Source organism: Salarias fasciatus, chromosome 4, assembly GCF_902148845.1.
Source record: "Salarias fasciatus chromosome 4, fSalaFa1.1, whole genome shotgun sequence".
Classification (NCBI taxonomy): Eukaryota; Metazoa; Chordata; class Actinopteri; order Blenniiformes; family Blenniidae; genus Salarias; species Salarias fasciatus.
The window spans coordinates 17977510-17990586 of NC_043748.1; the positions used below are offsets into that span (position 1 = coordinate 17977510).

The window sequence follows — 13077 nt, forward strand, 5'->3', positions numbered from 1 at the left end:
AGTAAACAAACAAACGTGCATTTCAGTCCGCCACACGATACACAACCTCTAAAGTTATAAAATTCAGTTATTCCGCATATATACTTCTTAATCAAGACGTCGACACGAATCCTCACATTCTGTTCAACTGTAATCTTCACATCTTTGGATTTTTTTTTAGCTTATCAGAATAATTTGTTATTTGAGTTTAAACCCAAACCCTCCCCCCAAAAAAACCGATTGTCGTGAATTTGCAAAGGATTCATGGATCTAAAAGCTGGAGGAATAGTTAAGAAGGAAGAGATAAAACTTATTTTAAATGCTTGACAATAAGGCACAAATCTAGTGAAAAGCTTACTAAATCCTAATATTTGTTGCCATACTTTACAAATTACCATTCTCTCCCAGATGGATATTTGAATTCATGCTGCTGTACAGCAGTTATATATTCAAAGCAATTAAAACACAGCTTGTTTATTGGTTCAGATAAAGCCAAAGCCAGTTCATTTTGTGTCAATTTATTCTACAAAAAAAAAATGTTCAAAATATCGTTGTACAGTTGAATATACAGAAATACATAAAAACATCACATTTGATTTGGGTTTGACTAGTAGAACTTTACAACCAAATCTATCAGTATTCCAACTGTGATAGCGTTGTTGTGATAAAATACCAGCTTTTCAAATACTGCTGTAATCTCAAAGTCCATACTTCACACTCTGTCAAATAATTCACTTTAAACTGAAGACAGTGAAACAAAAAAGTGTACAGCAGTGGAAATGAACTACAACTATGTCTGTTGTAGGCTGAAAGGTGTACACCGTTCACTCTGTTTCTGCATTCTCATGTTCTTTCTTGGCATTCGCAAAATGTGTCATTGACAAGTGGCCCGGGTAGCATGTTTCCAGCAATGTTTCCAGTTCCAGTTCATTTTGTAAATACAAATATAGCTGAATGCAGTTCTAAAGCACAGTCATATCACGTAATTGAAGGAGTAAAACGAGGTCTGAAGGGCAAAACATTGCATAATCTTTGTATATAGAGAAACTTCTACAGGCAAATCTACAGAAACATGTACCTTTGTTCTGTTGCTCAAAAATACTTTTAACTTTTCTCATTGATGCCAGACCAGCTTGGCAGCATAGAGATTCTTTTCCTGATGTTTTTATTTACAAGCACAAGTATCATCCAGAATTTTAAAAGAACATAAAATAATATTGCAAATTAAAGTCATGCCACTACAGTGCCCAGACTGTGGTTCAGTGAATACTAGATACGGCATTAATGAATACAGAATCCAGTTTGTGCTGTTAATACAACACAATACACACTGTCTGTTCTCTTTCTACTGCAGTCTATCCAGTTCAACCCAGGCTACTGCCCTCTGTTGGCTTTGGATGGCATTGTGCAAGGCAGCCAGCAGCTCCTCGGTGCAGCTCCAGGTGCTGGGCTCCTGGGTGTAGTAAAGCAGGGGCAGCGTCTCCAGCTGCAGCTCCTCCGCCTGACACACCTCTTCCATGATGGTGTCCTCTCCACACCGTGGGAAAAACTTCCTGTTCCATAGGTTGCAGGGGAAGTAAATTCATTTTCTCCGGATAAGAAAGCATTACTGTGCGAAAATGCTCATTTGAATAGAGACAGGGACGAGTGCTTGCCTACCTCAGCCTTTTGTGCTTTTTGTTCTTTGGGCGAATGTGGATCACAATGGGGTAGATGCCCTGTCTCAGCAAGCCGTCAACACAGTGAACTCCCAGCTCCAACAGGCAGTGTTTGTCCTGTGAATGTTTTTTTTTATGTCAATTCAACAAAAGGTTCAACAATGAAATGTGATAACCTGCAAACACATTTAATGTTGTTTTGTTTTGTTTCAATCTTGACTTTTGCTTACTTGGCTGATGACATCCTGTATGGACTTCAGCCGGATGCCGAGAGTTTGCTCTGGACCAGAGGAATCCAACAAAAAAACGGTCTTATCTTGTCTCTCTGAAGAAGGGATAGGCTCTAAAAGCAGCAGACAGAAGAGGATGTATTGTCAGGACCATATGAAGAAACACCTGTTGTTCACTCAGTTCATCAGTCTTCATCTGAGTATGTTGTGTACATACCTGGTGGGCAACTGTTGAACTTCAAACCCGACTCTGCTGGCTGCAGCAGCCGCTCAATCAGACCGCGAGAGAGAAGAGACGGGGAGAAGATGACGGGCCGCTTGGTCTGGACCTGCACAGGATGCACTAAACTGTATGGGATTAAGTGCTCCTCGTGACCTGATGGGAAACGCACACGTTTGAAAGGACCTGTAAGAATGCACTTAAAGAAACAATAACAGTATTTTAGACGACAGAGCTTACGCTTGCTGAGCGTGTAAAACACTTGCTGTGAGGAACCAATCCCGTGGCAGCTGGGGTCCACTGCCTTGACCAGTCGGACACGGTCAGGTGTTTTCTTCAGAAACTTTACAAAAGATGATAATTTAGTTTAGTTCAGGAATTTCAACGACTGATTCCCATTTAGATACTTTTAGAATGAATCAACCTACCATCTTCCTTTTGAAGTCCTTTTCCTCCAGGGACATTTTTCGTAACCTTACAAGTAACAGTTGTTGTGCTCTAGAAGGCAAGTGGGTGAGTTACATTGTAGATTTTACCAAGTCGATATACTACATAGATTACACAACAATTAGAGCCACGCGGTGTTTGTTTAAAACAGTGAAGTAGGTGCCAGTGTCCCACCTGTTGTAGTTGGGCATGGTTCCGGCCTGCTTGGGCTTGGCTGTGTTTCGATCCACCAGGGAACACCTCCAATGGTATTTCCCATTGTGCCTTGTGTCCGTGACGTGTAAAATGTCATCGCAGGACACACCCAGGGACGGCGGGTCGCCGAGGGGCTCAATGTTGAGATTGACGCGCACGTAGAAGGAGTCGGCCCCCGTGAACGTAGGCAAGGACAGCTGGGAGCGGAGTTTGGCGTATGCTGAGTGCCATCCAGCAAAAGACAGGGCAGATTAGTGTGACTTTTTTTTAGAAATAAACAAACATTTGTTTGTGTGTATCATGACGGGAGGTTTCAGTAAGCTGTACACTCACCTTCTGGGTTGCTCTGGTGTTTGAGAGCCGAGGGCTCAGTCCACCACCGCAGAGAAAAGTGGGCGACTTCGGCAGTGCACTGACTCAGCAGCACGCTTCCTCCACCAAACAGAACCCGCTCCAGCTGCACAGCAGAAACACAAACCTGCATGATAAGAACGCTCCACACAGCAGGACTGAAACAGAACATGTGACACTTGTCTCATTACATCAATTTCACCACACAGACACACACCTCCAGAAGCTCGCTGCCCTCCTTCAGTCCGCACTGTTCAGCGGAGGAACCGGCTTTAACGTGACTGACAAAGATCCCCGTTCGGTTTCCTCCGACTATTGTAACATCGTCAGCCAGGCTGGTTCCTCCTTGCTTTGGGGAGGTCGGGGGACTCGAGGATGGCAAGTGGCCTGAGTTCCTGTTGTGAACAACCGGCAGTGTTTTCAAAGATAATATGATATTTCTACTATGGTATAAAGCAATACAACTCACTTTTTGTCAGCAAACAATTTTCTATAGCTGCTTATTTTAAGTTTATTTTTTGTTTTAATTTCAAATTCTGCAAAAATATTTCTAGGACTGATTTCTGAGTCGTTTTTACAGAAGGTGAACTGCTATTACTGGGGTTACTTGGGGCTGTTATTTTCATTTTAAGCAATTAATTGGCTGTAAAGGTAAAAGTAGAGGAGAAAATGTCGTCCACAAGCAGGAACTGCTAAATCTAAAACACATTTAGCAGTCAGTGGATAAGAATACAATGGGGGTTAGTTTTTTTAAACAAAGATATTCCTGTCTTTTATGTACAGACATGCACCAAAAATGCAGGTTTATACCTGGGAGTGTAGAGATTGGGCTGCTGTGAAGAGACTGTGGGTAGCTTGACCAGGTCTGGAGGGAAAAGATGGGAATGTAAGGAGTTCCAAGAATCCCACAGAGAAGGTTCACTCTGTTCACCTGAAAACACCAAAGAGCGCCCCCCTCAGATAGGTGCATTTACAGCATGTGACATGTAAAGGAGGCAAACCCAGAACTGGACTCAGCACTGCTAAACTGCAGACATACCTGGGATGTTATCGTTGTCGTCACTGCCCCACGATTCCAAGTCAAACCTTGGAGGAGCAACATAACTCTCAGTTAGAAAGCTCCAGTGTCACTGCGCATTCACGCAAAGTCTGTATATGGTGTAATACAACTGACCACTGATAAGCATAAACAACACGTCTTCAAAAGACACACGAGCAACAAATGATGTGCATTTTCAGAGTCACTACAGCTAAGCTTGTTTCCCTAATCTACAGGTCGCCTCTGCACCATTAATCTGAAAATTGCTGCACTTTTTGAATAAATAAAAAGTAATAGATCAGAAGAAAATCACAGATACTGCAGAGGTGATAATGATAAACTCACTCAGTGTTGAAGCGTCGGTTGATGGAGTTCATACAAGGAGGAAATGGGAATATGGACAGACGGTTTATCTCCTTTTCGTCGTTTTCTGTCTGAGAGTTGAAAGTAAAGACACTTTCTCAGTCTGATTCTCTCGTTTCTCCTTTTCATTGCCTGTGAAATGGACACTTACCGACAATAAGAGGTTCTCCTCTGAATTGAAGCAAGAGTCTGTGAGTCAGCAGAGGGAAAATTTAGCCTTAACATCTATGCCAAAGAAAACTGATAAAGAGCCACAAAGCTCTCAAGAAGCACAACTTACCCCCTGAGTTTTCAATGGCTTGGCCTTTGGAGGGTGTCTGTGGTACAGGAAGGATGGCTGATTAGAGCTCCAGAGAGGCGCTGAACAGGTACTAACACGTTACGAGTTACATAAGAATTACAACACCGAACGCTAACAATAACATCTTTGACTAGCTGAGGAAATTTGAAGTCCTCAGGCTATAAAATGATTGCATAGCATAATGACAGCATGAGAAAACATGTTTGTACGGTTCCCCATAGGGCTGATACGTCGGGGTGCATGAGAAACAGTTATGCGAACCGGCTCTGACCTTTCTGAGTATTTGATGAGAGCTGCTGGACTGGGGGCTCAGGTCCAGGCCGAGAGAACAGCAGGGTCCAAAGCACTGGTCCTCACTGCACAGGGACAGGTGGGACTGCAGGGGAGACACAGGACGATCCCCATGAATGACATTTGTTTTGCTGACGAGCTGAAGAGCCGCATCAGCCCCCTGACTGAACTCACACAGTGCAGGCAGGGGCCGCTCTGCTCGATCTGCTCTCGGCACCGCTCCCTCTCCCTCTCCAGCTCCCTCTGCTGCTGCTCCAGGCTGGCCTGCAGCTCTGCAATGCGTTTCCGGAGACGGTTCTTGTCCAGCAGGCAGTCGGTGTACTCCAGCTGCAGACTGTCTCGACTGCGCAGAGCCTATAACAGGATAAGGTGGTCAGAATCAGTTCGAGGAACATGAACTCTGGGATGATTTCACACAGCAGGGCTGCTCCAGGGTGTTTGGGGCTCATGCATGATTCTGACTTCCCCCTCGCCCTGACCTGGTCTCTCTCCTTTTCCAGCTCCATTATTTGGTTGAAGTACGACACACTCCTCTTCTGCTCCGTCTCCCAGTCCAGCTGGAGCGTCCTCACCTTCAGACGCAGCTGCTCGCACTGAGTCTCCAGCTGTGAACATGCAGCAGTGCACTGTTAGAATCTTTAATCTGGATCTGATACCTGTGCTTTTTATGCGATGTGGTCATGTGGGCCTTTCTGATTGTAGTTGTACATGTGGCTTAAATTTTTTAAACTTCGAGTTTTTTCCCCACCTTATCCCTCTGCTCCTCGGTGCTCTGGAGCTCCCCCTGCAGCCTGGCGATGATATCGCAGAGCTCCTGCCGCTGCTCTGCGGCCTCCCGGCGGTCCTGCTGCAGGATGTCCATCAGAGCCTTGGACAAACAGAAAATAACACATTGACAGAGTGACACACATACCGAGAAAAGGTCGACAACAGCGCTGTGAATGACACACATACAATGACGCCGGTGGTGGGGATGGAGTTCCTGCTCTGGGCTCCGGTACTCTCCCTCTTAACCTCAATGTGGGGCAGCGGCCTTTCTTCCCGCGGAGACGGAGAGCCGTTTACTTCAACGGGGATCAAGTGGTTTGGTTTGGCGTTCTCTGGAGTATCGGTTGTCTCATTTTCTGCTTTAATCAGCCTTGTTTTCAGCTCCTCCACCTGGATGAAGAAAAGGGCAAATATAATTGACACAAAGGCATTTTTGTTTTCTATTAAAAAAGGTACGGAGCTGGTACACTCATAGATTAATCATCGCAATGGCAAGAGATTACAAGAGCATAATGCGAAAAAATGCTGCCATTTGCATTTGTTAAGGAAACCTAATTCCTCCTTTAAGACGTCTTAATGTTCGAGAGCATTTTAATTCCAGCGGCTCAGGCATCAGGGATGCAGCCGACATGTTGTGACAGCGCACAAACTAAAATCAAAAGGCATCTGATAACATCGGCGCTGCCGGTCTGAGCGGCTCACTTCGCCTCTGCGGTCGCAGCTGTGTGCCAGCCCGAGCATTTTCACCTCAACAGCCTTGGGCGCAGTTATCTGCAGCCATTTCGTGCCATCAAGCAAAACACATCATTCTTTTCCCTCCCAAAGTTTCCTCCAGCCAACAGAAACAGACCCTGCTAACCCTACATGTGGCATGTTTTCACAGCCAGCTGCACAGGGTCACAGACAAGAAGCGGCTCTCGCTCTCACACAACATCGATTACGAAAAGGCTGTACTGATTTCACAATAGGACAGAACAGCATGTCATTTGTGCGAAATAAGATATTTCCTTTTTGTCTTTTCGGAATATAAAGGTAGCCACACATGTAAAAAAAAAGTTGTGAAAAGGGGAAAGGAGGAAGTTGTGAAGAACATTTGCTGGAAGTCCAATGTTTCCCCATACTGCGACCTGAATTAACGAAGAAATAAAAGTTAGGAAAAAAAGACCCCTGGGTCGGTCTGTGTTTTCTGTTTTCTGCAGATGCTGTTCTCCTCCCGGCACCGTCACATGAGGGCCTTTCACGTGAGGTGGAACAGTTTTTCAGCCAAGTGTGAAGCGGCTGTGATGCAGATCAGCACCTACAAGCATGAGGGAAAGGGGGACGTGCCCTCTCCTGGTGCTGGGTAGTGAGAGGAGGGATTGTGGGATTGAGATTGGCTGCAGTGTGCATGCTAATATGGTTACTGGAGGAGATCGGTTCACCAGCTGGTCAAGGTTCCATCCCTCACTTTTAGTTCTGACAAAATGAATGAATTTGTAGATAATAGCAGCCTATTTTCCTTCTCTTTCAGCCATACTGCAGCACAGTGACCCACCTGGCTCAGCAGCTCCCTCTCTCGGCTGGTGGCCTTGCCTTGCTCCTCCAGGGCCCTGGAGTACTTCACAGCCTGCTCCAGATGGCGGTCCTTCATCTTTCCCAGCTCTCGACTTGCTGACTCCCAGTCGTGACGGAGCCTTGAGATCACAAAACACGCAGAGCCCATGTTCTTACTACTTCCCCCCAATTCATTTTATAATAAAACAAGATAGAACAGCACTTTTTAAAGATGTGTGAGTTAGTCACACAAAATCTGTACTTTCACATGGACTCACATTTTCCATCTGACAAAGACGGAATAATCAAACCTTTCCAACTGCAGCCTGTCATGCCGTAACTCGTGAACTTTATGCTCGGCGCGGCTGCGCTCCTCCTCCGCCATGCGGCAGCGCTGGGACAGACGGCGCTCGCACATGCGGCTGTTTCGGAGCTGCTCCCTCAGCTTGCGCACCTCCAGCAGAAGAAACTGAGTCAAACCTTCTGGACCCTCCTCATCTGGAACCACAGAGAGAAGACACTTATCACTGCAGTCGCGGTTGGTTAATCTCTGCAGACAACAACAAAGAAAACATCACTTTAAGAACGTAATAAAGGTATTACTGCAGCAAAGCATCTGGGACAGTAACCATAAGGCTACTTTTAATTGTTAGGTAAGTATTTTTAATATGCAGTATATTGTTGAAGTGTTGCTGTGACACATTGGCTGTGTGAGTCAGTCTAATCACTGAGTCATTCAGCCAGTTGAAAGAAGATGTTTTATAATTCGAACGTTAAATCTTCGGGAAAAAAAAGGAATTATGAACCGATGACAACGAGAAGAATTAGACAACTAAAGAGCAGAGACAACCATCAACTCAAATGGCAACTGAATAAAACTGATATTTATTAAAGACTGAATGCATCACTGTGACCGAAACCGGCTGCTGTGAGGAGACATTTAGTTCAGGATTATTTCAAAGGTGTTCCAGCAGTAAACAGGAGTTTAGTGAAACAGTAACTGGAAGTTCTTCACTGGAGATAAATCATTTTTCCCAAAGGAATTTTGGGTTGTTTTGTAAAAATTGTATTAAAAAGTACTCACACTGCTTTACTCTAAAACAAAGTTAAAGGATAGGAGATGTCGTTTATCTTTTTCCTGACCCAGATGGCATCGAATGGGGCTGCGTATCGCCCCTCAACTAAAACGAGCGTGTTGCCTCTGATTCAGCCGTGAAGAAAGCTGCACTTGCCCAGAATGAGGGAGCAGCGCTGCGTGGGCTGCTCCCCGGTCAGCTGCGTGAACTGCTCCGGATGGTAGAACTCCAGCGACTCCATGAAGGCCTGAAGGCCTCGCTGGCCCTGACCACGCAGGATGTCCAGCAAGCGGCCTGTTTTTGGTAGAAAGGGAAAAGTCAGAAAAGCTGCAGCAATGCGGAACGCTTCACTGTCTCTGTCACAACATCAAACGAAGACAAAATGGGAAAAAAAACAAAGCTCCAGCAGGAATGTACTAATGCAAGGTAATGTCAGTATTTTGGATCCGTCAAACGAACCACAAACATGCAGCCACTTTGATGTGAGAGTCATTCCTCCTGTAGTTACACAGGTATTTGAAACAAAACACAGTTTTTTGACTGACACCGGTGTTTCCTAAAACTCACTTGCAAAGAGAAACCATGAACCTTTTCTTTTTCTTGTTTACTTGGAACGTCTTTATCGCAGTTCACTCCTCACTTGCTCCTCCCGCTCTCCCTTTATTAAACAATGTCTTTCATCTTGCTCTCTCCTCAGATATCTGGCGTGTCTCTCAGAGTAATGACCCCTGCCCTGGTAACAAACTCATTCACATCTTGCGTTTGTGGAAGAAACACTGTATATGTCGCAATCCTCCTACTTGACATGTTTATGTCAGATGGTACATTTCCATCACAACGTATGCAAAAGTCATGTTGTATGTTGGATCCTCTTTTGTTGTTCCTCATCATTTCTACCTAAAAAAACAATACATACCGGGAAAAGAAAAAAGGAAGTTTGAACAGTTGTCGACACCCTGATTCATTTTCGAACGGAATTCTTCTGTTCCTCACCGGCCTTGCTGATGCGCATCGGGTACTGCGTGGAGTTCAGCACTTCATCTTCGTCCTGCTCATCGATGACCTTGCACTGGCGCAGGTACGGGGTGAGCTTGGCCGGGTTGAGGATTCGCGTCAGCTTGTGCCGGACCCCCTCGATGCGATCCCACAGCTCCTCGCAGCGCTCCTCCGACCAGGAGGACGAAGAGCGAGCCTCCTCCTGGGAAACGTCGCCGTCCTCGGCCCAAACTGTGACACCTGCAAGTCGGGGGGAAATAAAAATGATCAAGGTATCAGTTACAAGAAAATCAGAGGAATGCTTTATTTAAAGATCATCTTTTTTTAATGGTGATAAAAATTCGTCATTGTGGACCACTGCTCTCTTTCAACTTCATTATTGCTTATCTTTCTTAGCGCATCCATCCAAAAGTGGTTCATTACATCATCTAATTTCTTTCCTTTTCAAACAATAACAGTTTAACTGTTGAAGTAACCTGACAACATGGTCATTTTTTTTGTTTCTGTGCTCAGCATTGAAAGACCAGCCGATATTCTTAATGATGCATGAAGGATTGCTGGCTTTGAACCGCAGCATACTGAAAAACTTCTTACTGGAAACCCTCCAAGTAATGAGCTGGGGGGGTTTAATCCAGCAAAACATCAGTCAGACAGATAAGACTTTTTCTTTCCTGAAGCTGTTTCCCTGTGTGGGCGGCAGACGGAGGGCTATAACTCAGTGACACCTTCATCAGGTGATGCCAGAATCAGCTGCACGAAGGAGCAGGCAGTGAAGAGTGCGAGCTGATGCAACAGTACCTGAGCGTTTCGACTTTGTTTGATTGCTGCAGAGCAAAGGGCTGGTTGTTACGAGGGTCTTTAAGCAGGGGGGAGAACTTGAACTGGGTCACTGAGTCAGCATATAGGAATGAAAACACTGGCGTGACTCACGTTGCACACCTAAAAACACACCGCTGGACCACAGTCGAAAGCTTTCTCAGCCCAGTTTGCTTCAGCACATAATGAGAGAAAGTGAGAAAAACCGATATTGTGGGATTTTGCTGAAAATCACCTACGATCATGTTTGCAAAATTGCCAAATATATTCAGACCATCAGCATGAAATACGGCTATGATTAAAAAAAAAAATTCTGGGTGTCACTTTTGCAAAGCTGGGTAATCTTCTTTTGCTTTTCAAAGAACTGCAGCGTTCCATGCAGAATCATGTAGCATGACCAATGCAGTCAATCCAGAAAGTAATCAGACATAAAATTGAGCATGGATACACGGTAACTGTTTGCTTTCGGTCGTGCAAGTGATTCACCAATAATGAGAGCGAGTGTGTGAAGCTCTGTGCAGCTGATCAGAGACATCTGCCACACTGGCAGGCCCAGGCAGGCTCAGATGCCCAAGAATCTCTGTCATTACCCCAAAACAGGCTGCCGAGACCTTGTTCCTGTGTGATTACGCTCAGAGAGCACAGTCACATAGAATGTAACAGAGAAGGAATGTGGAGCATCTACAAAAAGACATGATACTTATCATTCTGTTAAAATGACCACATGTGGTCATTAGAGGTTTTCAAGTGTGTTTCTTGATTTTTTTTTTTTTTTTTTTATTTAATAGTTTCTAAATTTTGGAGGGATTTCTGTAACACAGTGCCATCAGATGCAATAATACACTTTTTCAGAATTATTATCTAACTATCATGACTTAAATCTTCAAGTTCTGTATTTAACTTGCATTAAAAAATGCTGTTATCTAATAAAGTCGGGAGTGAATAATTCATTTGTAGAAATACATGTTTCAAATACATGAGTCAAAACATTGTTCAGACCAAATAATAAAGACTTTTCACCAAGTCAGCCTCGGATTGCCCAAAATAATATCACTTTCTACAGATTGCAGACTCATTTTTTTACATGTAGATCTAAATTAAGTGATAGGCAAAACAGCCTGACCCTGTGGGTGGCTTTATAAATATGTGAATCATACATCGTGGGAGTAAAAAATGTGTATTTTTATTCTATTTTGCTGCTTTACAGAATGTAGACTTTCTTTTGTCGCCATAAACCTGAATCCGGATATGAAATCATTGTCACTTGTACTGGCATTAAACATTACGTGTGGGAAAAGCTTTCAATCGTTCCACCAAGAATGCAGCTGCGTATGAAAAACAACGTTCACTTACCGCTCATATCGTCCACCTGTGGAGCTGACACCAAGTAAAACGGGGCGTTTGTGGAGCACTTTGTATCCCATCCAGATCCTACATGCGACTGAGGAGTGAGATTTAAAGAGTGAAGTCTGATGACACCTGAGGGCAGAGCCGCGGGATCGCACAAACGCGCCTTTACGCACGCCCTGTCGCCCCGCTCCTCCGCCGAAATCCAAACGCGAGCAGCCAATCGGCGGCTGGGAATTTCCAGAGAAAAATCTCACTTCTGACCACACCGAAGGATTTCCTCTATCCACTCCTCAGGGGAGGAAAAAAAAGGCAAGCGAAAAATAATCCATTTAGCACTAGATGGCGCTTTTCACCAATATTTGTGCCTCAAATTCTCATACAGCGCTCAAGTGTTGCCTCTAATAATGTTGGGAAATATTCTCAGAGCTGATAAAGGTTTGCTAAAAGTATCCCCAACAACTTTTACTGTGGGTGGGACTGTTGCGTTGGAATTAAAGTGGGTTTTTGAAAGTGCTCCCACTCATAAAATGGCTTAAAGTGTCAATGAGTCACTGACATCGTGAGTCACCCCTCCAGGTGGTTCCCTGAAAAAAATACAGAGAAAAATAGAAACCTGCCACCATATCGAACTACAGGAGGAGTGGCGAGACTTTACGTTCCGGGGAGCAGCAGGTTAGTCATGAGGGCAGAGAGGAGAAACTTTACTGCTCCGGGTCATGACAGAACAGTGACACAGAGTTTCATGGTGAAGGTATGGACACCTTAATTTCTCCATGTCTGCAGTTACCTGAGGATGACATGAGTGGGATGACTGACTCATCCACCCAGGAAGTAACAAGGTGAATAGAGGAAACTTAAAAACAACAAACATCAAGCATCCCACTCATTTGAGTTTTAAGTTTGAATTATAATATGTCTGCATAAATGCACTGTTGCCCTAATGGATTGAACAGCCAATTAGATGTATATAACTTAATAATATGAACTTTTATTATGTACTTATGATGGTGCCTATCACTGAGGGTCCAAAGGGCAGGAGATAAGTCACAATGGACAGAAGACAGAGTATAAGAGCTCAGACAATACTGTATTACATGCATGCGTTCATTCAGTCATTATTAAAACACTTTGCCTCTCTAAAATGTTTTTTAATGCCCATTCAGAAACTGACCAGTTACCTTCTCATTTGAAAAAGCCTCCTCCATTTTTTATTGGTGTGACTGTAGTGTATTTTTCACTTTTTCCCAGTTTTGTTCCAGCTCATGTCTGCTGCTGAGCGTATGTTTCAGCCCTTTCCTTATCTTTTAGTTTTCCTGTCATGGTTTATTTGACCTTCACCTGTTGGATTCACCTTATTTATGCTCAGATGTAGTGTTCTTGTCTGCTCAAGCTGTTTATGTTCCATTGTGAATAAAACTTCATTTCATGAGCTCGATAAGTTCTATATGTTTCCAAGCTTTTTTG

The 13077-nt window shown here is 44.2% G+C and overlaps 1 protein-coding gene across 2 annotated transcripts; it reads right to left on the reverse strand.

The window, feature by feature from the left end:
- Positions 1-481: 481 nt before the first annotated feature.
- LOC115386372 (caspase recruitment domain-containing protein 10) lies at positions 482-11783 on the reverse strand. Of its 2 annotated transcripts, none has more exons than XM_030088583.1 (24): positions 11617-11783; positions 9445-9687; positions 8608-8745; positions 7687-7873; positions 7377-7515; positions 6029-6232; positions 5823-5942; positions 5554-5679; positions 5249-5428; positions 5055-5159; positions 4763-4799; positions 4634-4671; positions 4465-4553; positions 4120-4166; positions 3891-3945; positions 3298-3475; positions 3063-3186; positions 2709-2949; positions 2516-2585; positions 2328-2430; positions 2085-2243; positions 1868-1980; positions 1639-1754; positions 482-1532 (listed from the first exon to the last, which is right to left on the reverse strand). In XM_030088583.1, the coding sequence occupies exons 1-24, from the start codon at positions 11621-11623 to the stop codon at positions 1325-1327; spliced, it is 3027 nt and encodes a 1008-aa protein (XP_029944443.1). In that variant the 5' UTR covers positions 11624-11783; the 3' UTR covers positions 482-1324. The 2 variants fall into 2 exon arrangements, with proteins under 2 accessions (XP_029944443.1, XP_029944442.1); XM_030088582.1 differs by having other exon boundaries at positions 3891-4011.
- Between the last annotated feature and the right edge of the window lie 1294 nt (positions 11784-13077).

Bases quoted from the DNA above. Each gene is read 5' to 3' on its own strand.
- LOC115386372 (XM_030088582.1), bottom strand. The intron at 7,874-8,607 runs GCAAGTGCAGCT...CTGTGGTTCCAG, and splicing joins GCGCTGCTCCCTCATTCTGG to ATGAGGAGGGTCCAGAAGGT. The intron at 4,672-4,762 runs GTAAGTTGTGCT...GCTGACTCACAG, and splicing joins AGCCATTGAAAACTCAGGGG to ACTCTTGCTTCAATTCAGAG.